This window comes from Mercenaria mercenaria, chromosome 15, assembly GCF_021730395.1.
Source record: "Mercenaria mercenaria strain notata chromosome 15, MADL_Memer_1, whole genome shotgun sequence".
Lineage (NCBI taxonomy): Eukaryota > Metazoa > Mollusca > Bivalvia > Venerida > Veneridae > Mercenaria > Mercenaria mercenaria.
Genome location: NC_069375.1, coordinates 14524416 through 14548829, shown reverse-complemented (window position 1 = coordinate 14548829; position 24414 = coordinate 14524416). Strand labels below are relative to the sequence as shown.

General features: G+C 35.2%; 1 protein-coding gene and 1 long non-coding RNA gene across 3 annotated transcripts; one reads left to right on the top strand and one right to left on the bottom strand.

The window, feature by feature from the left end:
- Positions 1-2384: 2384 nt before the first annotated feature.
- LOC128548674 (uncharacterized) lies at positions 2385-7033 on the bottom strand. Its single transcript, XR_008367222.1, has 2 exons — positions 5531-7033; positions 2385-3199 (listed from the first exon to the last, which is right to left on the bottom strand). It is a non-coding gene; the product is annotated as an uncharacterized LOC128548674 (long non-coding RNA).
- A 3787-nt stretch (positions 7034-10820) lies between these two features.
- LOC123547188 (proprotein convertase subtilisin/kexin type 6-like) lies at positions 10821-23633 on the top strand. Of its 2 annotated transcripts, XM_045334100.2 has the most exons (14): positions 10821-11028; positions 11415-11513; positions 11724-11846; positions 12196-12333; positions 12733-12827; positions 13087-13175; positions 13514-13719; positions 15128-15319; positions 17211-17311; positions 17592-17701; positions 17890-18004; positions 19646-19838; positions 20443-20548; positions 20826-23633. In XM_045334100.2, the coding sequence occupies exons 1-14, from the start codon at positions 10858-10860 to the stop codon at positions 21197-21199; spliced, it is 2112 nt and encodes a 703-aa protein (XP_045190035.2). In that variant the 5' UTR covers positions 10821-10857; the 3' UTR covers positions 21200-23633. The 2 variants fall into 2 exon arrangements, with proteins under 2 accessions (XP_045190035.2, XP_053380578.1); XM_053524603.1 differs by lacking the exon at positions 12196-12333.
- Positions 23634-24414: the final 781 nt, after the last annotated feature.

Sequence of the window (24414 nt, the reverse complement as noted above, 5' to 3'; positions counted from 1 at the left end):
ACAAATCAAATAAAGATAAAATCATAAAATCATGCTACTATGTGTTAAAATGCCGGCGTATATATGCTCTTACTATTTAGAAAACCTTTACGAATTTATATACAACATACATGCACTTGGAAACAGAATGTGTTTACAAACACGTATGTAAATAAAAACAGGTAAGTATACACTTTCAGGACATCATTTTGTATTTTTATTCAAACTTCCATAATAGAGAAAGAATTCCATTATTCTACATGTACGACGTTTTGGCTTTAACACTGTGTTTAGCGTTTCAACGTAAACGACTAAATTTTGAATAGGATTACCGGTGAAGAAAACGAAGAAAGGCCTTGTTCATACAAAAATATTCAGACTATTCTTACGAAGACGAAGTTCTCGAATTAAGCAAAAATGCGACATTTCAAAACAGGTTTATTTTGGTAGATCCATGTCACCTATTTCAAAACACGACACGGATATCACAGTAACCAAGAGTAATGTTTATCTTGTACTGACGATAACCGATATCTTTATCAGTACAACTATGACGTTACAGTCACTTTCTCAAAACAATACGGTGGTTGTGACAGGTCAGAATTAATAGACTTTATCAATATACTTGGATATTTATCTGGGCCACAATACAATCATTATGCTGGAAAATGAAGATGCGCCTTTTAAAAGAGGAAACAGAAATAAAGAATAGGTGTGAAAAACGTATAAATGAAGTTTAGATTTTCAAATTTTTATAAAAATGGGGGAAGTTGTGTGTGTGTGTGTGTGTGTGTGCGTGTGCGTGTGCGTGTGCGTGCGTGCGTGTGTGTGTGTGTGAGGAGGGTGTGGGGATGGAAGTGGGGGGGGATTTTGAGGAATAAGTTATACTGTCAATATACAGGATAACGTATATGTAACTGGACGGCTGAAAATAGTGACACCGCCTTCGAACGGCCAGTAACTTTTGTAAAGAGAACTAGGAGTTTGACACATTTGTGCCATGACAGCCACACTTAATCAATTAAATTTTTGGACGAGACAATTTGTGTAAATGATAAATAATTCTCTGCTAACTCAAGCTTTAACATTAGTGTCAAACACGTTAGAGCAGCGAGAACTGCTGGACTAGGCAATGCGCAAGCAAAAAGACAAAAATCAACACCCTTCATTCGTTAAATACATAATGTAGGAGAAAATCATCACAGGGCAGGCCCGGCTCCAGAAATATTTGACTGGGGGTCACCAGGCTGGAACGAAGGCGTCACCGATGAGGCGCATAGCGTGGAGTGGGGGTTGGTACTGGAGAGGGCCCTCCGCTCTTGTTTGGGGTCTCCTGCTGGAAATGTTTGAATATAAGTATGAAATGATGGCCTCTGTTGCTTTTTTGTCTTAATTTTGAGATGGAGACAATCCCCTAATTTTAGAGTGTGTGGGGGGTGGGGGGGGGAGCGGGGGGGATCAGCGGGGTGTCCCCCTCGAAATTTTATAAATAGATATGAAATGGTGGCCTCTGGTGCATTTGTTCTAAATTTTGAGGTACGGATGTGGTTACTCCCCTCATTTTAGGGTGGTCAGGGGGTCTCCTTATGGAAAATGAAATGGTGGCTTCTGGTGCATTTTGGGGTCTTAGATGAGTATAAGTTAGTTTTCAGCTAACTTTGGGGCCCGGCCCCCGGCCCTGGATTCGGACCTGCGGGGCCTTACACTTAAGGCATCACAATATCAAACAGGAAAGTGTCGTGTCTAAAAGCAGAGAGATCAATAATCAAACCTACACTGCAACTGTATTCTCTTTTAATAAGTATTTAAATTTTATCAAATAATTGATTAAAATGGCTGCTTTATTTGATTGAACGTATTTTATAATTTCATCTCTTAAGTGTTTCTAGGGTACACGAACAAGTTTAAAATGTATTAAGTGTTGTTTCGTATTTGGACGAGCTGTGGCAAACATGGTTCTAACAAATATGTTGTAAGATTTAGATATCATTGATTAAAATAATCTGCTTTTGAGCAAGCTCTTGCAAGACAATAATGTTACTATACATAGGCCCAGTATGGTGTTACTCGAGGATATATCCGTCCAGGTGGTGTCAGATGACAATGTCAAAGTTGAAGTCGTCTCTTTTATCATATACATTCTAGTTTCTAAATTCCCATAAAAATTGTTAAATGTAAGTCTAAAATGTGATTCACCATTTCTGAAATATGAAAATTGTCCATTTTTAAAATATCATCAATGTATCTTGAGGTATCTGAATGACTCTCTTCCCAATTTCAGCTTAGTATTGTGACCAAAACTTCCGTGTCAAAATGAAAAATCTTGTTGGTGTGCTATAAGTTTTAACATAAATTCTACATATTTCATATAGGTATCTTCTGTTTCCCATTTAACTAAGTATGAAGACCGTTTACCATTTTAATCACGTATGTAAAGCAGTATATTGTATACAAGTGATTTTAACATTTTTGTAATACATAATACATATATACAGAACGCAATATAAATAAACATAAGAATTCGTTATGTATAAAGTATACTTCGAGGTAATATTATTCAGTCATCAACGATTAGGCCTAAAAAAAATCTTTGTTTCCGGTAACATGCTCAAACAAATTAGGGTAGGTAGGTCGGAAAATTATTTTTTTTTGGATTTTTTTTTATTAAGTGAGACTTTTCGGAAATTATTTTTGTGTCAATAAATGAATACAAATAAGGGGATTATGCCTTTAGAGCATCAGTAAGTTGATTTCTAACACCCCTGACCATGTTTTAAACATAAAAAATGTAGTTTTGCAACTTTTTAAAAAGTTGAAAAAAATATTCTCCAAGGCCATAAAAACATTTAGGGTTGGGCCAAAAATTTAGGGTAGGTCGGGCTACCGGAAACAAACAATTTTTTTACGCCTTAGTACAGTATATTATGTGTGTCACAAAATTTATGTGAAAAGAAGAAAGAACATTTCATATATTTTAAATGTCATTATTGATTTATAAACTGAGTCTTTCATGAATTATGCCACTTTCGCTATCGATAACATTAACTTTTAACTAAACTGCGAAATGTCTAAATTAAACGTTTGAAACATTCAATTCAATGATAAACAGCACTGAAATAATTTAGATAATCTGCCGGTCATCCACTTTTTTGTTAAACTGTTTCTGTTCTTTTCCTTGTGAGCATTTTGAACCATGATCGTACAAATGTTGTGACGTCATCTTAAAGAGAAGGAAAATGGAATATTCATAACATAAATAAAATAAATACAATGGTAATCATTACATACTTGTCTAAAAATAGAGTTTTGAGCTGTTGTTTCAGCATCTAAACTTCCTCTACACACAAATAACATATATACATTCACCCACGAAGTGTTGTCTAATATAAACATAAATGTTTTAACATTGAAAAACTGTCTACACTATATATGATTTCTGTGTATTTCTCCCGGTGTAACGATCAGTTTTTCCCCGGTCAGTTTTTTTCCACGGGGGTGAGTGGGGGGGGGGGGGGACGTCAGGTTGATTTCTTCCCCGGGGTAAAAAAAACCAAGTAGTTGATTCTTTCCCTGGGGAAAACGTCAACCGGTTGGCTTTTTCTCACCACCCTAGTTAGTTCCCCATTAGTTTTGTGTACAAACACGGGAGAAAAACATTCCAGTTCTACTTAGTTTTTACCCACTTTCTTTCTTTTCGCAAACAAGGGAGAAAAAATGACTAGTTCTTTTCTCCTCCTCTGTTAGTTTTTCGCCCGTACGTTTGTACACCAACAAGGGAGAAAAATCAGAGCAGTTGTTCTTTTCTCCCCTGTGGTTATTTTTTTTTCTTTTCACAAAGAAGGGAGAGAAAACAGACCTATGTCCCCCCCCCGCACCCCCAGTTAGTTCTTCACCCTCAGTTTTTGTACACAAGCAAGGGATAAAAACAAACCAGTTGGGTTTTGCCCCTTGTTATTTGTTTCCTCCTTAGTTACTGTACACAAACAAGAGAAAAAAAAACAGTTGGTTTTTCTCTCTCTCTCTCTTCTCCCCTCCCCCTCACCCCCCCCCCCACCCCGACAGTAAGTTTTTACCCGACTGTTTTCCTTTTACAAAACGAGATAAATAAACCAGTTGATTTTTTCTCTCCCTTTGTTTGTTTTTAATTTTGCCATCAATTTTTTTGTACACAACAAAGGGCGAGAAAAAACTTACCCTATAAATAGATGGGGAAGTGGAGAAGGGGAGGAAGCAGACTAGTTGGATCATTCCTCTGCCTGAAGTATGTACATACATGGTAGATACTGATATTGGTTCCTTCTCTGTTAGTACATGTTAAGCACCCTCGAACGTGTTTATCATAAAAAGGGCGCTATATAAATCTGGTATAAAATAATATATACATATGTATCATACCTGAATAATAATAGCTGCTTCTCCGCCACCCCCTACCCCACCCATCTCCTAGACAATTTGGTTCTTTCCCCCCTGGTATGTATGTATCTTCATGTCGGAATAGAAAAATGGTAAAGCGAGAAGAAACTGACTAGTTGGTTGTTTCCCTCTAGTATGTATGTATTTGCATGTCTGAATAATAGACGGTGGACGGGGAAGAAACTGAATAGCTGGTTCTTTTCCCCTAGTCCGAACGAACCTACATGTCTGAATAACAGACGTGAAAGGGGAAGAAACTGACTCATTGAATAGTTGGTTCTTCCCCCATCCCTAGTTTGTATGTATCTACATGTCTGAATAATAGACGGTGAAGGTGGAAGAAACTGACTAGTTGGTTCGTTCCCCCTAGTGTGTATGTACGTATCTACATACCTGAATGATAATGGACACTGAAGGGGGAAGAAACTGGCTAGTTGGTTCTACCCCACCCCCAGTCTTACAATCATATTAGCATGTATCTACGTACCTATATAATAATTGACAATGAATGTGAAAGATACTGACTGTAAGATATCCCCCACCCCACCAGTATGTATGTATCTACATACCTGAATAATAATGGACGGTGAAGGGGGAAGAAACTGACTTGATGGTTCTTTCCCCATCCCTAGTATGTATGAATCTACATGTCTGAATATTAATGGACGGTGAAGGGGGAAGAAACTGAATAATTGGTTCCTTCACCCTAGTGTGTATTTATCTACATACATGAATAATAATAGATATGAAAATGGGGAAGGAACTGATTAGCTGGTTCTCCCAAAGCCTCTCCCCCTTTGTATTTTGGTGCTAAAATGTTGCCCTTGGTTCATCATTCTCCTTCAGCCAATCTGTCTGATGAGATTTTACAGCTTATATATTCTCCTTTTTATGCACAAGAACTAAGGGGTGGTGTGAAATTTCCATCCTATATTGGATAAAACTCGGGGGTTGGGGACCAGCTGGAAAAAAACTGTCTGGAGAAAACTGAGCTGTTACACCGGAATTGACTGATTATGTAATTATAATATTCTGTATTTTGTTTTTAATTTTTGAAAATTCCCACCACAAAACATTAAAAATAAAACAAAACATCACTTATCACGAAAATATTGTACTCTTATCACCACTTACTTACCAAAAGACTTGAAGTATATCTGTCCAAAAAGTGAATCACCATTCTGTATATCCATTGATGTTTCTGCCTTTTCCTGTCCCACAGGGAGGCTTCTTACCACTGGCACTATTAACACAGCTATAATAGTTGTGTATACTATAACACGAGCAAATTGCAGACCCATCTCCAAAGGTAGGCGCTATATATCTCAATGAATATAGAATCACAGAAAAAGAAACAAGTATATATCCAAATAAATATATTAATTCATTATCTATCTATTTACTGCTAACCACGCTCACTTCTTTTCTCAGAGATTTGTTGTTTTAATGTTTGTTTATTTCTAAGTTTTATGTAAAAGTATAAAAGTAATTGAGATGTTGATTCAGAGCATATTTCAGTTTGAATCAACCACGACTTTGAACATAAGTCCTATTTATTGAAGAGATAAAGTCAAATTTATCATTATAACTTGTATAGATTTAAGGTAAAGGCTGACTTATGACACAAGTTAATGTAAATGTCATATAGTTTATATAAAGACACCAATATTTGTTCTAACGGCTAGGGACAATCAGAGTTTTACAAACAAATTATTCTTAATAGACTTTTGGTTATTCTTTCATAGATAGACAGTAAACATGTATTAAAATGTTATATTTCGATCTCTTCATTGTGTTAGTGTACGTTTAATTTTTCAGCTTCACTATTTCGGCTTGGGTGGTTCCAATACTCCAGCTTTAAAAGCTTTGTGTATACCCTAACCCGCTGGATATGGTGCCTGCTTTTTAATTTTGTCCTTTGGCTGTTTCTGTAATATGCAGGCTCCATAACCTCAAATCCAATCTCTAAATTCTATTTTGTTTAGTTCTGCCCATTGTTTTCTCGTTTAGGGCATAGCCATTATTTTAACTTGGGACCATACGCCGCTTTTCATGGAATGCACTCTGTGCATCATTGAAGGTTCCATATGCACCGCCGTATGAATACATCTGCAGATGTCTCTAAATAATATTCTGGTACTTATAACATGTGTAAATGTTGAGTTCTGCTCAACCCGGTGCTAGAGGGCGTGGACGGTAGCTTTTATTTCCACTATCGTCCATGAACAGGCTCAATCAACCCGAGCCTGCAACATTTTCGTTTATGTCGTGTTGGGCGACCTGTGGTTTTCCACTTTTTTATTTTATTATCACAGCAGCGTTGTTTGTGCCGAGTGGCGGCCGAGAAAAGTCTTCCCGTATGCAAGCTCCATTACATCAGGTCTCCTCTCTAAATTCCAGTTTGTATAGTTCTGCCATTGTTTTATAGTTTAGGGCACAGACATTACTTTATCTGGGGACCATGAGCCGCTTTTCAAAGAATTGCACTCTGTGCATCAATGTGCACCGCCTTATGAATACATCTGCGGATGTCTGGTACTTATAACATGTGTAAATGTTGAGTTCTACTCAATCTGGGGCTAGAGGGCGTGAACGGTTGCTTTCATTACTATTCGTTTATGCCGTGTTGGGGGACCTGTGGTTTTCCACTTTTTTCTTTTATTATCACAGCAGCGTTGTTTGTGCCGTGTGGCGGCCGAAAAAATTCAATCAGAGCTGTTATATTTCGATCTCTTCAGATAGTTCAGCACTGCATTTATACTTTTTAATTTTTCAGCTTAACTATTTCGGCTTGGGTGGTTCCAATACTCCAGCTTTAAAAGCTTTGGGTATATACCACCCTAACCCATTGGATATGGTGCCTGCTTTTTAAATTGGTCTTTCGGCTATTTCTGTGATATGACGGTGTAATGAAGTATTTCGACCCCCATAGAATAATGACCCCCCGGTCATTATTCTATAGAAAAAGTGACCCCCCCCGGTCATAGTATTATGACCTCCAGATCATAGTACTATGACTCCCCCACGTGAAGTAAAGTGAACCTCACGAAGAATATCGACTCCCATAAAAAAACGACCCCGGCCATTTGGTTAAATTTAGTGATAACTCATGTATCTAAGGCCTAATTGCTGCATTTTATGCCCCCACTCGGGGGAGGGGGGCATATAGATTTGCCCTTGTCCATCCGTCCGTCCGTCCGTCCTTCCGTTTGACCATTAGCCCCAGATACCATCACTTGACACGAAATCAGAGCATTCCGCAACGGGAAAAGGTATTCTATTTCCAGACGCTGTATCTTGGTGTATACATTTTTTTCAGGAAAATAATTCACAATACGTTCACAAAACACACCAGTGTCAATAATCCCTGCAAACTTCGGTATGAAGTAATTCTTCAGAAGAAAACTGCACAAGAAACTGCTAGCATAGAACTTAGTATTAATAGAAGTTGCAATACTTAGCAGTGGCAGTAAAGTACGGTAGCGGCAACAATAGAAAGTAGTAGTAGTAGTAGTAGTAGTAGTAGTAGTAGTAGTGGCAGTGGTAGTGGCAGTTGCAGTAGCGGCAGCAGCAGCAGCAGCAGCAGCAGCAGAGGAATAAGTGACAGCAACAACAGCAGCAGGAGAAGAAGAGGTAGATGTACAAGACGTATTAGTGGAAGCAGGTATAGTAGTAGAAGTAGTAGCAGTTGTAGTAGAAGTAGTAGTAGTAGTAGTAGTAGTAGTAGTAGTGGAAGCAGTCACTTTTTCTATAGAATAATAACCGGGGTCGTTATTCTATGAAATTCGAAGGGAGTCATCTTTAGGGAGTCAGTATTTTACTTGGAGGGGTCAGTTTTTCTATAGAATAATGACCGGGGGTCGTTATTCTGTAAAGTTTTCAAAGGGAGTCAGTTTTTTATAAGGGAAGTCAATATTTTACAGGAAAGGAGTCACATTTTCTATAGAATAATGACCGGGGGCGTTATTCTATGGGGGTCGAAATACTTCATTACACCTGCTTCCTAAATAACCTTAGATCCCCTCTCTTAATTCCGGTTTGTTTAGTTCTGTCCATTGTTTTCTTGTTTAGGCCATACGCCGCTTTTCATAGAATCGCACTCTGTGCATCATTGAAGGTTCCATGTGCACCGCCGTATGAATACATTTGCGAATGTCTCTAAATTATATTCTGGTACTTATAACATGTGTACGGGGACTCCATGGCCGAGTGGTTAAGGTCGCTAACTTGAAACCACTTGCCTATCACCGCTGTGGGTTCGAAAAAAGGACAAATATCAAACAGGGAAAGTCATGTTCCAAAAACGTAGCTTCCCCCAAAACGAAACCCACAGCACGCATACTTGCATACTACACGCACACACAAAGCAAACACACGAGGACGAAGCGAACAAATACAGAAACACAGTGGGGCACCGCCTTTGAACGGTCAGTGGCAAAAACACCACTCGGGAGCTTAAACCGGTTTATGGTGCAAACAACCTCACTCTTACCCCCGCCGAGCTTCACTCGGGGCGTTGAATTCTTCATGTGAGGAAGCCATCCAGCTGTAATATGAAAGGTCGTGATGTAATAATGCATGGAGGGGCACCTGGGGTCTTCATCCGTCATCAAAGCTGGAAAGTCGCCATATGACCTATAATTGGGTCGGTGCGACGTTAAACCCAACGAAAAAAAAAATACATGTGTAAATGTTGAGTTCTGTTCAACCCGTGGCTAGTAGCTTGCATTTACACTACCGTCCATGAACAGGTTCAATCAAACCGAGCCTGCAACATTCTCGTTTAAGTCGTGTTGGACGACCTGTGGTTTTCCACATTTATATTTTAGTATACGCATTTTAAACTAGTGATAAGATAATAAGGTAAGATAATGTTCAGTTTGTTCGATATAATCAAAAATGTACACTATATTGTTTAAAAATCAGAAGTATTATCTTTCTTGGAGTGTCTGATATTGTAAATAAAAACAGATATTTTTAAAACAGTTACAGTCTATAACCATAGCAAATTATGAAGAAAAAAATATATATATATATTTCAAGTATTTCATTGCCTTATGGCCGTATACCTTTATGAAGCTATTTTGATTCTATTGTTATTACTATTACTGGTTTAAACATACATGCATTTTACTGCATACCAATTTATATAATACTTACATCTCAGATAAAATACTTAACAACGGTATATGCAAAAGGGATGGGTAACAAGTTCTCTCAACATTATTACATGCCCTCCCCTTAACAAATTTCACTACGTGAGATTCAGCTACAAAATGTGTTATTCATAAAGCTAGGCAACATTTTATATTGTTGAAGTGAAAAGAAGAGGGAAAGAGGGAAGAAAAGATAGTAAGACGATAGAGTACAACATATTCTTTATATTTGGCGTGATACTGATAATTTAATTATTGCTTTGTAGATTTTTATTGGTGGTCATGTTGTGGCAGAACTAAATCTAGTTGAGTCGGGACACAAAAGTCACTGTAGTATTTCAATTCTCAAAACGCTTTGTATCTTTGATAATTTTTTGAACACTAAAAATGTTAATATTATCATCTGCTGATAAAGAAGAGTTCTCAAAAAGTAAATATTCTGTGCTTAAAGGGTGATAGTCCTTGGCTGACTGACACATAACTATTCTTTGATTTATAAAGTTAGGACACTGAAAAAGATAGTGCTCACATGAAATTGTGTTTTATAGCTGTGCCCTCATGATATAATTCCTTCGCATTTAAACCCCAAACAATGATTTTATTCAACGACAAATCACTGTTTGGGATATATTGTTTCTTATTATAAGTACCCAAAAGCAGGGTAGTAGACAAAGCAACTCAGTGCAAGAAGTATCTCGAAGCTACCTACCATTGAGTCTACCACCAATCCCGTAATACACAATCAAATAGGAACCAAAAAAAGAGTTTAATTTCAAACGTGGGATGCGTTTAAAATATAGTTGGTCATGACCGTTTTTAATGGAATCACGGTATCGTTTACAGAATGCAACGGAAAACGCCCAAGAATCAAATTAGGTTTGAAAAAGTAAAACGTTTCCCCGTACCTTCAATCGTTATATTTCGATCTCTTCAGATCGTTCAGCACGACATTTATATTGTGTTAGTGCACTGTTTAATTTCTAAGCTTGACCATTTAGGCTCAGATCCAATATCTAAATTCCAGTTTGTTTAGTTCTGCTCATTGTTTTAACTTGGGACCATACGCCGCTTTTCAAGAAGGTTTCATGTGCACCGCCGTATGAATACATCAGCGGATGTCTCTAAATTATATTCTAGTACTTATAACATGTGTAAATGTTGAGTTCTGCATTTTCACTACCCGGCGAGCGTGGAATTCCACTACATGTATTTAAAAATAAACCTCCGGGTAGGCTGGATTTCCAAAATTCTATTTTTAGAGTTATACCTCATTTCAGTTTAGTTCGGTTAACTGCGTACAGAGGTAGTAATGGATATCAGGATTAAAATGACAATTTTTACTTTAATATTAACATTAAGTTTAATGACAGATGAAATATACACTAAAGTCGGAGTAAAATATGTGTTAAGAATAAAAAGGAATGAAACACGTACATTGTGTCAACAATTGTTACCACATAACTTGACACTGCGTAATAAGGTAAACTCTATTTATCTGTATATATTATGTACATAATTTAAACTTAAGTATTTTCATCCACGTCTAAGATTTAGGAGAATATTACAGTTCATAAATTCTGTTGTCAAATGTCATTTTAAGAATTAGCATTAGACAGATAATCATGAAATACGTAACGGATAGCTTTTTTCATAACCTAAATTTCCCTACTTCCTGTTACTTAAAATCAATAAAGTGGGTCAACAGTGTTGTTTACTAATAAAATAGACTGGCCCGGTTTATACGTTGGTCAGGGCTACGGATATGCGATATGTATTGTATTTTGTAATTATATTTGAGCATGGATCACCTTCAGATTGGAACCGTCTCCATGTTTACAATTGATGATGAGTACGTTTATTTTTCAGATTACACCATCAACTTATATATTTGAATACACCGGTTTTAGAAAAAAATCTACGTTACATCGGACGATATCAAAAATCAAAAAGCTTTACAAAAGTAAGGTAAGGTTTACCTGAAAATATCAATTGTTTTCAGATGTCTTGATGTCTTTGTTTGGTTTCTTACCTGGAATTCGAAATCAAGATATTTCAATGTAGGCATTTTATAGGTATGTAGGATTAATATATAAAATGCGTTGCATTAATATAATTGCACAATGTCATTTAGAAAGCACATTCGTTCTCTATGTATATTCTTATTTTGTGTTTTAGATAACAGCTCTGGAACGTGTTCGGGAATATAAAAACACACTGAAGCCTGGGAACACATTGAAACATCGGGATCCAGACTGGGGATTAATCGATAAAAACGTCTTTTCAGATAACATATTAAATGTATATGTAAATTAGATTTATAACATTATTAGTTCAATTTATTGATGTACTTAGTTTTACTTCCTTTTGCCTATAGAATTATTGTCTGCGTAGCAGTATGAAAGGGGAAGCGGCCAGTCTGTAAGACGGATTAGTTCTAATACTGAAAAAGCATGATACACAAAATAAATAAATGAATAAATAAATAAAAAAAAGTCATATCTTCTTTTCCTCACGTAATGTTTGGTGTAAATGAGCAAAATATTTGTACTCATTTGCCGTGTTGAATGATCACTTTTATTCTTAAAAGTAACTCAGTAGAATAGATAAAAATAATTCAATCCAAATTTAAAGTTTATATAATTTACAGCCCAACCTTGTGTGCGACCGTTACTATGGGATGGGCGTTCACAAAGCTTGGGCAAGAGGATACACAGGGTCCAATGTCACTATTGCTATAACAGATGTCGGAATAAACACAGAGCTTCTAGACCTAAAGAACAATTTGGTATTGTTTCATATGTATTAAACGTCTCTTTTTAGTTATTTTTCATTGTTGACTTTTTTTTACATATTTATTTGCCTTTTATAGAATTATTTGAGTGGACTAGCTTGACCTTATAAACGCGTTCAATGGTGGCAGCATGTTGTAATTTTCTTATCATCTATCTATCGACAAAAAGGTCTACAGTAATATTGCAGGGCACCCACACATTTGTGTTTCACTGGATGTTATTCTTTTATGCATTTTGTTATTGCTTTATGCATTTTGTTATTGCTTTATGCATTTTGTTTTTGTTAATATTTACATTCCTGTGGTTATGCATTGTTTCTTTCTTAGCTTTTTATTGTGTTCTTTTTTTCCTTAGTTTTCTATTGTATTCCTTTTCCCTTTATGGTACTTAAGAATACAAATCTGAGTTACAACTTTATAGACGACAGTTCAAATGTTACACCAGAATATTACCACAACCTTCAAAAGAAATCATCGCATTTTACGGAGTATGTATTTGTGTAAATCTAGTTATCACTTAAAGGTTGTTTAACATAAAATAAGTTAAGTTTTTAAAACATTTATACACTTAATAGTATTTACTTCAACTAACTAAGGTTAAGGTAAATTAACTATTTAGATGCAATTAAGCAAAATGAACATTATGTTTTAAGTAATGATTATAGTCATTGAATCGAAAAAATGTTTTACATATAAGGTACAAATTGTAACATGCCCACGGTCTTTAACAATGTATTTGTGTTTCAGTCATGGAAATAAAGTCGCAAGCATAATTGCAGCTACAAAAGGAAATGGTATATGTAGTGCTGGAATTGCGCACAATTCGACAATAATAGGTAAACATTAATTTAAATACCAGTTATCTACGTAAAAATAAAGAAAATGTAGTGCTTGTCAGCGTAACAAACCATAATATCAGGATGTCCTCTATCTGCATGCAGTACAGATTTTAAAGTTATATTAAAGGATACATCTTTTGATACATGATTTGAATCACAACACTATGTGATGTTTAAAAGACTCGGACTGATTCGTTCATCCAGGATAACTGTTAATTTGTTACATATCGAAACTGACTTATATGTTGCAGATCAAAATACAGTTAGATTGTCTACATATATGTTTTATTTGATAGTATTAGATATATCTACATTATTTGTCACCTATTCACCAGCACTGAAGATCTACAAGGTAAAGCTTTTCAACAACCATATCCCTGTGCTAGAGCCGAGTCATTGGACATGTTCTGATATTATTGCAAGAGCACTTGTGTACAACCTGGATACAATTGATATTTTTGCTAATGCGTGGGCACCAACAAAACCATTTGACACGTTAGATTTAGCTACTCGAGATGCAGTTAGTTACGGGGCAAAGCATGTAAGTCATACAATTGTTTATTCGTATTTTCTATAGCAGAGTTTTCGGTTTTAATTATCACTTCAAACATTGCAGAATCTGTTCGTCTCTTGTTTCTTTGAAACCCTCTTTAAAATTCATGGGTCTAAGACATTTTCATTTCTGAATTTATTTTCCCCATTTTATGTCAAAAGATACTATGGGAAATATAATTGGAAAATCGTTATAAATGCCATAAACTGATTTATGACATTGAAAACATATAATAATTATGTCCCCTTACAAGTAAATTTCTACACCAATGTACGTAGCAAGGTACATAATGCAAGTCATAAGATAACAGGAATATAGCAAATACGTAAGGTAGACAGTAGCGCGCTGCTGTACAGCGGTCATGCGAAGAAAATATTAACGGTTAATAGTACACACCACCTTGCTTGTAATCTCCAGTGTTTTGTTTGCTTTTGTCTGCTTTGAGTTAGCACCGTTATCAACAGTATTTCAGGAATGTAACGACAGGTAGTGAACTTATTATAATAAGCACTTTTCCTGGATTCTGTTCAAATACTTAAATGTTCTCCACAAGTATCTGCCTACGTCCCTACATGTGTCAGAGATGGAGGAGGAACGATATCAGACACATTGTCTTTTATCAGTTATTATGGAGAACAAACGCCTCGTACGGGGATCAAACCCTGTGATCCAAAAAGCTACACAATCTAAAATGAAATCTACATTTATAATTATATGAAAATGACACAAACAATTAGCCAAAATCTCCCATCAACCACTTTCAAATATCTGCCGAGCGATATTTACTTTTAGTATAAGGCCTCGGCAACATCATAGCAAATTTATCTTTATGCCGATCTGTCACTGTTTACAGAATACTAATCGAGTATGTTGTATATTGTTTAAGCAATAACACATCACAAACAGTGGTGTTTCGTAGAATCAAGCCAAATCAGTCGTTCACACGCGCCCTGGTGATAATTAATTCCCATCTTAATTCTTAACAATGACTATATTCAAAAGAAAATCACTTTTTGCGATGTATTATTTTGATTCAAACATAGTATCAACTTTGAAGGATTATTATGGACATCCTTGACAACATCCACAGACAATTTGCCTGCTTTTGTAAAATTCTTTTCCAGCGCGCCGCCATAACGCTTGGCGTAATGACGTAATAATTGTTATGTAAAAACAGTGTTTTTGTTGCAAAATAGGAAAATCGATTAGGTCGTGATATAATTCAAAAGACCCTACATTTTTATTCCAAGTTCCGTCTTTTAGGATCATAAGATGAAATAAAGTCGTTAGTCACTAACACATCAATAGACACCATAATTAAAAAAAAAAGACAAAAACATGATGTGATTGTAATAAAAATAACGTATTAAACGAATCTTACTCTCTTTTTGTATAGGGTCGACATGGTTTAGGTACTATACACGTTGTACCCTCAGGACCACCTGGAAATGAGTTGTCAAACAACGTCTACACTATAACAGTTAACAGCATAGGGAGAAACGGAGCAGTACCTGACTACACGTATACAGATGCCAGTGTTCTTACGTCAGGGCTAGGAGAGGGAAATAATCTTACTTCTTCTTCAATGGTAATGTTTACAAACACGTTGTTGACTTTTTCAATAAGATTAATCGCGGTTTCAGTTTCGAATACAAAAAAAAAACAAGAAAAAAAAAACAAGAAAGAATATCCAACAGGTAAAGCCACGTTCCAAAAACGCAGCCTCCCCAAAGACACACACGAACAGCACTCGCACACTACACACACACACACACACACACAAAATAAACACACAAGGACAAAACAAACAGATACAGGAACACAGTGGGGCACCGCCTTGGAACGGTCAGTGGCAAAACCACCACTGGGGAGTTTAAACCGGTTTATGGTGCACCTAACCTCACTCTTACCCCCACCATGTTCCAAAGTCACAAGACAGTGTAAATAAAAGTTATCCCCTCCAGGTGAAACCCTAACATACGTAAAGGCAACAGAAGGCATGAAATGTAAAACACAAAAATGGTCTTGTATATATGTATATAAAAATGCAATTCTTAAGAACCTAAAACGTATGTACTCAATGCCTTTGCAGAAGACAGAGCAACAAGGGAAACACCCTTAAGGGCCCGACGAAACGGGCCAGAAGACGGAAATCATAATAGCTCAGTCATGGTGGGATTTAAGAACTACTAGTCATAGCGTCCTCCACCTGTTCCGTCAGACACAATATATCAATGAGGAAAGCGTAGCGTCCAACTGTAAAAGGGCTGAACACCAAACATGCGGTGTATCTCAAAACAGTTGGGTCATAACCTCATACAAAGTCGCGTTTGTAGGGCTTCACACAAAACTGTTTTTATAGTCAGCATATCATAAATAAATAGTGACAGATTAAACCTTAGATAAGTAGCAAACTTTAATACTTTATAATATAGCTAATATATCTTAAGATAATATTGTATTTGTTTAGTAAACGAAGCTATTAAAACCTTAATAGATGCATTTTTAATACTAGTTTGGCTATAAATGTTTACAAAAAAAAACAAACCGAAATCGAAGTGTGAACGTTCTAATATTTCACAACGAATGCATGCAAGGACGACATCTTGTAATATTTACGTATCTGAGTATGATGACCATAAGCGACCAACCGAATGTTATGAACTCTGGAAAACTCCCCCTTAAAACATCATTCGGGTTACGTTTGTTGATAGACTTAGCTACGGAATCTGTTATCGACTCAGTGATGCCAGTGTGAAATTTTACAGTTTTAAAAGATGTGTATTTTTGTTCAGAACTAGTCAACATTGATTTTATTTGTCGATTTCAATTTACAGCTGTAAAACGATTTTAAAATAGTTCGAATTGGCAAATAAGGAACAGATCTGAAAAAACTTACAAAATAAATGACTTACTAGTAAGTAACGAACACTGTGGAATGTGTTTACAATATAGCAGTTGTAACTGTTACAACATAGATACTTTTGCATCAGAAAATGTTCTTCTTTGTCATGAGAACATGTTACAATTTTGTAATTAATTCCTTTACACTTATCAGCTTCAAATGTATTTTAAATAGCTTTGCTTTTACATGCGCTTTTATAACTGCATTAGATGCTTAACTATTACACTTGTTTATGTAAATTTCAGTTATATAACGCCAAAATGCATTAAAGACTTACAATACTCGCGTTGTTCTTAAAAAAAATACAGATGTAATTTTGAGACATGCCAGTCTTTCATCTGAAACATGTTGCTGAAATAAACCGGGTGTGTTTGTTTTATGCCTGAAAATTGTTACAGTATTTCCTGTTACAAGACTTTAACAGCTTTCAAAATACAGGCCCTATACAGACGTTCTGCAGATACGTGCAAGAGAACAGAAGTAATTATCGTCGTTTTTACCATAATTGAGAGAAATGCCCGCAATTTTAAACTATATTATAAATTGAAATAGATCGCTTTGTTTTATCGAACAGGTCACTACCACTCTTAGAAACAGATGCATTACTGGTTTTAATGGCGTTTCTGCTGCTACAGCTCAAGTGACAGCACTGATTGGACTAGCTCTAGGGGCAAAGTAAGTTTAATGAAGTTGTTGCCAAAACATAAGCTTCAATTCCATTAAAGAACAGACAAGGTACAGTTTTAATGGCATGCAGCATAAATTTGTGTCGGGAGTTTAATCTCTCCTTTAAGTTTAACTTATTACACATAGGTTTCATATTTCTTTTTATATGATCTAAACAATCGTTTTTCTTTCAATTTCTGGAACATGACTCGAATATATTTCGTGAAGCAGTCTACTTAAATGGTTTATAATGATGTTGATGATGCAGATGCATGTACTTTGATTTCAGTAAAAACCTGTCATTGAGAGACGTTCAACATCTGCTTGTTCATACATCCGACTATAAGCAACTACGCAAGGAGAAAATTGCATTCCAAAGCAATGCCGCTGGCATACACTGTAAGTGTTTGTTTTATATAAATATATGTGAAATTAAACTTTGATGAAATAAACCATTCCATTCATATTTAAATTTATGATCTGAATACAATTCATTTAGTTATTTCAAGGGATAATTATATAAAACTCGCGTGAAGTAGATTTTTTTAATATTTTATTATCTTTCTATATTTTGTTACTTTTTGTAGTTCATGGGGTGTTTGGTTTTGGTCTAGTGAATGCTGACAAACTAATTTCACAAGCACTCATCCAAACTCCAACACCAAAGTTACGAACAACGACTCTATACACATACATTACTAGGTACACCAAATATTAACTAGTTTTTCCTGTCCTTTAGGTAATTTCATATTATTGTTACCACATGAAAAAGATTTCTGACGCTCAAATATATAGTTGTAGTTGTTAATTATTTGTTCGAAAACTAAACATAGAATATTCATAACGTCGTTTTTAGCTCGACTATACGAAGTATAAGGAGAGCTATCCTACTCGACCCGGCTTCGGCGTCGGCGTCGGCGTCTTTCCGCGTCCCCACCTTGGTTAAAGTTTTTTTTACACTTTCTCTTTTTTCAATTTATCTCTGTAATTACTCGATGGATTTGATTCAAACTTGAAATACTTATTCCTCATCATCATCCACATCATCTGACATAAGGGACATAACTCTGGCACCAATATTTCATGAATTATCCCCCTTTTTCACTTAGATTTTCAGGTTAAAGTTTTGATGCACTTTCACTCTATCTCTGTTATTACTGAATGGATTTGATTCAAACTTAAAATAGTTGTTCAACATCATCACCCACATCATATGACCCAAGGTGCATAACTCTGGCACCATTTTTTCATGAATTATTCCCCCTTTTTACTTAGAATTGCAGGTTAAAGTTTTGGTGCACTTTCACTCTACCTCTGTTATTACTGAATGGATTTGATTCAAACTTAAAATAGTTGTTCAGCATCATCACCCACATCATATGACACAAGATGCATAACTCTGGCACAATTTTTCATGAATTATTCCCCTTTTTACTTAGAATTTCAGGTTAAAGTTTTATGCACTTTCACTCTATCTCTGTTATTACTGAATGGATCTGATTCAAACTTAAACAATTGTTCAACATCATTACCCTTATCATATGACACAAGGTGCATAACTCTGGGACCAATTTTTCATGAATTATATCCTCATTTTACTTAGAATGTTTGGTTAAAGTTTTGATGCACTTTCACTCTGTCTCTGCTATTACGGAATAGATTTGATTCAAGCTTAAAATAATTGTTCAACATCATCACCCACACCATATGACGCAAGGTGCATAACTCTGGCACCAATTTTTCATTAATTATTCCCCCCTTTTTACTTAGAATTTTAGGTTAAAGTTTTGATGCACTTTCACTCTGTCTCTGTTATTACTGAATGGATTTTATTCAAACTTAAAACAGTTGTTCAACATCATCACCCACACCATATGACACAAGGTGCATAACTCTGGTGCCAATATTTAATGAATTATGCCCCTTTTTGCTTAGGATATACTTATATAGTGTTTTGATACATTTTATCTTTACCTCTCTTATTACTTTAAGTTGGTATATTTGACATAGACTCAGGCGTTTGTGCAATATCTTCATCCACAATTGGAGTCATTAAATACTCCAGTGACAGCTCTAGTTTCCTCAGATGTGCCCAGTTTCACTATCCAGCATCGAAATAGTCGAGCGCGCTGTCTCCTGTGACAGCTCTTGTTTATGGTTAAAATTATGTATTCACGTTCTTTCGCCTCCTGTATTCTATGCCCAGAGCGACAAGCATTATTGCAAATGTTAAAAGTATTCTGTTTCTCCAATCTTTCAAACCCTAATAAGAATAATATTTAGAGCATGTCAGTAAAACATATCAGAACAGAGTTAGATTTCATGTGCTTTTACTTTCTACAGAACACCCTCAGTCCGTACACAAACTTTCGAATTTTGTCATAGTTGTGACAAGACGAAAAGCCAAACTTGCCTTGCAAAGATGGAACACATCATGGTAAAAATGAACCTAAAATCAAGTTCAGGTGAAATCAAAATGGCGATAAAATCACCTGGCGGAACAACATCAGTCTTGATGTATTTTCAACCCAAACGGGTAAGTCTTCTTTGGATAAATTGTTACGAAGTGCTGGTGCTTAAAGCTCGTCTTACACCCTGGGGTGTAAGATGACTCACGTGGTGCAATTTATAAATGTATGCATAAATTTATACGCTACTTTATCTAAACAGTGCTTAAAAGAAACACATTCGTTTCATTCTAAATCTTATATTTTTGAAGAATATGGTATGCAAGAAAAATCAATCAACGGCTGAAGGTGCGGATGGAAGTATCTGGCTCTCGGAAGCGCCTCGTAACTACCTCAACAGTTACCCTTCAGCCAGATATTTCCATCCGCACCTTTAACCTGTCAAAATTCTTATATTATTTCAGTTATTTAACAAATATCAACAGATACTATCGGAAACATTTACAAACCTTCTGCATCATTTTCAACTTATTTCAAATTTTCAAATATGCATTTGGCTCTAATATATCTTTAAATACATGCATACTGCCATGTCGACATGCAATGTTTATATATTTTATGGGTAACATAATATTTATAAAACATTGAAAAATATAAAACATTATAAAAACTTGCATAAGTATAAAAATTGTATTTATAGTTGTACTAATGATATTTGTTATATTGCGGTAGGGCAAGCCGGTGGCTGTGAGCAAATTGCGACTGGTGTCTGTACATTTCTGGGATGAGATAGCGTTTGGTCCTTGGGTTCTATATGTTCAGGATAGACATTCTGCAAGTAAGAAGCTTTATCAAAACCCCCATGGACCTGTGTTAATAGCGACTGGCCGGTTTGGACCTACACTTAATAGTTGAAACCAAAGAAATCCCTGTTGTGCTTAAAATTTGCTTATGAAACAACACTTTTAAATACCTTATCTGTATACAAATAATATATGATGTTAGACAAACTTATGGTCTTATCACACACACTGTACCTTCAAATAATTACATTTTAGTACAGATACAGGCACAAAACTCAAAAGTTTATTAAAATTTATCTTTTTTTTCCGTAGATGAAACAAATTTAAGTCAGCTGTCTGTAACACTTTATGGAACAGCTGCTCCAGCAATAGCACGGTTTCAACAACAGTACAGTGATATATGTACAGTAAACACCACTAGAGGAAAGGATGTTGTAACAACAAGTCAAACACTCATGACAAGTGCTCCACATAAATCTCCAAAAACTACAAAGAACACAAAGCCTAGTTCCGATGTAAATGTTAAAGTTGTACTGCCGGTATTAATGGTTTTAGTCTTGTTTCTGTTTATTCTGTATAAACGATACAATATGTCAGTTATGTCACTTCTGTCATATTGTCCTACAAGAACGCGAAGTGTCTCTAGCTATACAAATGTGTTATCAGAAATACAAGAAAATTTATAAAGTGGTCTGATACATTCACAACTGAAATGGGATAATGATAATCCAATCTTATTTGTTAATGACTTATATAGAATGTTGTTACATCTTAACTTTTCAAGTTCGGGTTTTCACTTAGAAAAGATAGTGTCCCTCTTTCTCTGTGCTGTCAACAATATTATTACGCATATTTTTTAAAAAAATTTAAAAGCTTGAAAATTGATTACGTTAGTTCGCATGTAACACATAAATTAATAATTAATTAATTAATTATTAATTAAGTGTTGCTTATAATTACTTATCTTATTAATCAACAACAAAAGCCACTAAAATTTGTTTCATTAAATGACGGATATATCGATGAAATGAAATATAGCTTTATTCTATCTCACTTACATCGTTTTGCACGTTTTGTCTCATTTTCACCCAGGCAAATAGTAAGGTTTGAACTGTGTTAAAATGAAGCTCACCTTTCGTATTATTAATTAATATAAAGATTTTTCTATATTATGTATTCACGACCTGAGCTCGATGATTCTTTATTTGCTTTTTTTAGTAAAACCACAATCCATGTTCACATCTTTTGTTTTTGTTTGGGTAGGGAGGGGGCGCAGGGGGTGTAACAAGTGTTCGAAGTTCAAATTCTTTTACTCTGAGCTCACAGTTTAATGCATGAAAAATGTAAAGTACATTGTGCTATCAACTCGTAAAGAATATTGAACAACTATGTTTCATATATCTTGCTATTTTAAAACCAGACCAACTTAAAAATCCACAACATGTGATAAAGTAAAGTAAAAAAATGTACATATATATAAAGAAAAAATAAACAACATTACATGAGTTACATAATATTTGCCTACCGGTTTCGTTTATTACTCATCAGGGCAAATAATACAATATGGCGTCATAAAATGTGTAATGGGTAAGCAACGTCATTTTTGCGTACACATGTGTACACAACGTAAATATTGTGACGTTATCAGTTTTGGTTAAGTCTCTGTTTAGATATCAATGAAATGGCGTTCTCTAGACAACCTAGCTGAAAAATCATGACTGTGATATTTGTAAAAGAAATATTGAAAATTTTAGGACGATGTTTGAGCATATATCTAAATAAGTACTTAAAGGCAATTGTCTTGTTGGTGGGTCTCTTATTTGTTGGTTATGTACTTTTCTTTTATTTCTGAGTTTATCTCCTGTTTGACCAATATAAAATTCATTACATCTATTACAAACTAGTACATATAATACATTTTGAACAGTGCAGTCCATACTTTCTTTAACATGAAATATTTTACTTTTTAAACTGAAAGAAGACCCTTCAATTATCCAGATACATAAACTACATCTAGGGTCATTGTATTTTTGTACTGATGGAGAAGTTCTGTTTTCATTATATTCAGATTTAATAAGAGGTCTTTGTAAATTCGGAAGCTGTCTTTTACATTTTATTATTTTTGTGTCGTATATTATTCTTTTCATAGTATCATCATTTTATTAAAGCAATACAAATTCATGAAGTATTTATTTAAGCCTACAAAATAATAAATGTGAAAACATTATACCATATATTTCTACATATAATCCTACAACAGGGAGCGATTTGGGATATTAAAGAGTAACTTGGATATTTTTTCCACTCAGTCTTTTTATTATTTGAATGCGTTTTGACATCACATGTGAAAACTTTTTAGATGAAGCTTTATTCTTTGTTATATCTATCACAGTCGAAAACTTATAAATTTCACATTGTCATTATCACTAAGAGCTATGGCCGAATGGTTAAAGTCGCTGATTTCGAATTATTTTCTCCTCATTCATTCGGTTCGAAACATCGCTTGAGGTATAGACAGTTTTATGTGAAGAAGCCTCCACGTCGCTTGCGATAAGTCGTTGTTCTACCCAGATAGAATCCTGAAATAATTGGCTTAAAGGGCACAGAGGATCTTCCTCCCAAATTCGACAAATGACCCGTAATTGTTTCGGTGTGACGTTATGTTAAATTCAATTAAAAATACTTGAAACCCTGATCTCTTTCTGTGTTTACTGATCTTAATATTAAGCACTTGACACTTTTATCTTATCAATTTAGACACAAGAATCAGTTTTTTCTAATGCACCTTGATTTTGGTTCCAATATTTTCCGGGTTCTGTGTATATGTGAAATACGTTTCTTTCCTTACAGTTAATACATCGTACGCCTTAAAGATTGCTTACAATCGTTTTTACTTTCACCCTAATCATTTCTATTTGGAATATAAGAAAGATAATAAAAATCGAAACGTTTTTCATTGTAATAAAACAAAATTGAAAGCAAGACTGTTGCAGTATATTTGTTATTCCAGTATCGTCCGTTGTGCCAAGATATATACCTTCTGTATGTTTATGTTTATATTATTGTCATTGTTAGCTTTGCCATTTATACAAAAAAAATCAAAAAAAAAAAAATCACAAAGTGAGTTAAAACTACAGTTTATTCTCGTTTATTCCTTTATGACATTTCTTAAATTATTTGTACATGTATTTTTTATAATTGTTGTTTGTTTTGATACTCTTTCTTTGTGACAATCAATAAAAGTCCACTTTTCTATATGAATTGTCTTTTCTTCAACCATTTCTGTCTAGTGAAATCAATTTTCATTTGCTCCGACTTTATGATATTTTATTGACGATATGAGTCCATTCATATTTCCTGATTGACCATATTTGAACGTTTTATGTTAAACGAGAATGATTTTGATCTTATTATCTTAATTTAACGTAAGAAAGTGATTGGCGAACCGCATTGCACTGATGAAACTGGCGCGTTAATCCCACAATTCCCGAACATTGCATGATTTTGATAGCTAAGTGCACGAATAATATGTGATAATTGAGCTTGAACTTTTCAGAGTTTTGATTTTTTTCTGTAAGAAAACAAAGTCTATCAATTTTAGGCTCAACAGGGAGACCCGAGACCTACGGATCTTGGGGTCGTGAGTTTCATCCATGGGCGGAGGGGGGGGGGGGGGGGGGGGGGGGGTGAGGAGCGTATGTTCTCCGTGTCGACTTGATAGAAGACATTGTGTCTAACATCATTCGCCCTCCATCCCTGATTCATGTGGGGAAGTTGGCAGTTTCTTGCGGAGAACAGGTTTGTACTGGTACTGAATCCAGGAGCACTGGTTTGGTTAATTGCCCGCAGCTATACAAACAAACAATAAGCACAATAGTTTCTCCCGTCTGTAGCAAGCTGC

Excerpts from the sequence above, each read along its gene's own strand:
- LOC123547188 (XM_045334100.2), top strand. The coding sequence starts at position 10,858 with ATGGATATCAGGATTAAAATGACAATTTTTACTTTAATATTAACATTA. Across the intron at positions 17,312-17,591 it reads GGACTAGCTCTAGGGGCAAA|TAAAAACCTGTCATTGAGAG; the intron begins GTAAGTTTAATG and ends CTTTGATTTCAG. Across the intron at positions 20,549-20,825 it reads TCAGGATAGACATTCTGCAA|ATGAAACAAATTTAAGTCAG; the intron begins GTAAGAAGCTTT and ends TTTTTTCCGTAG.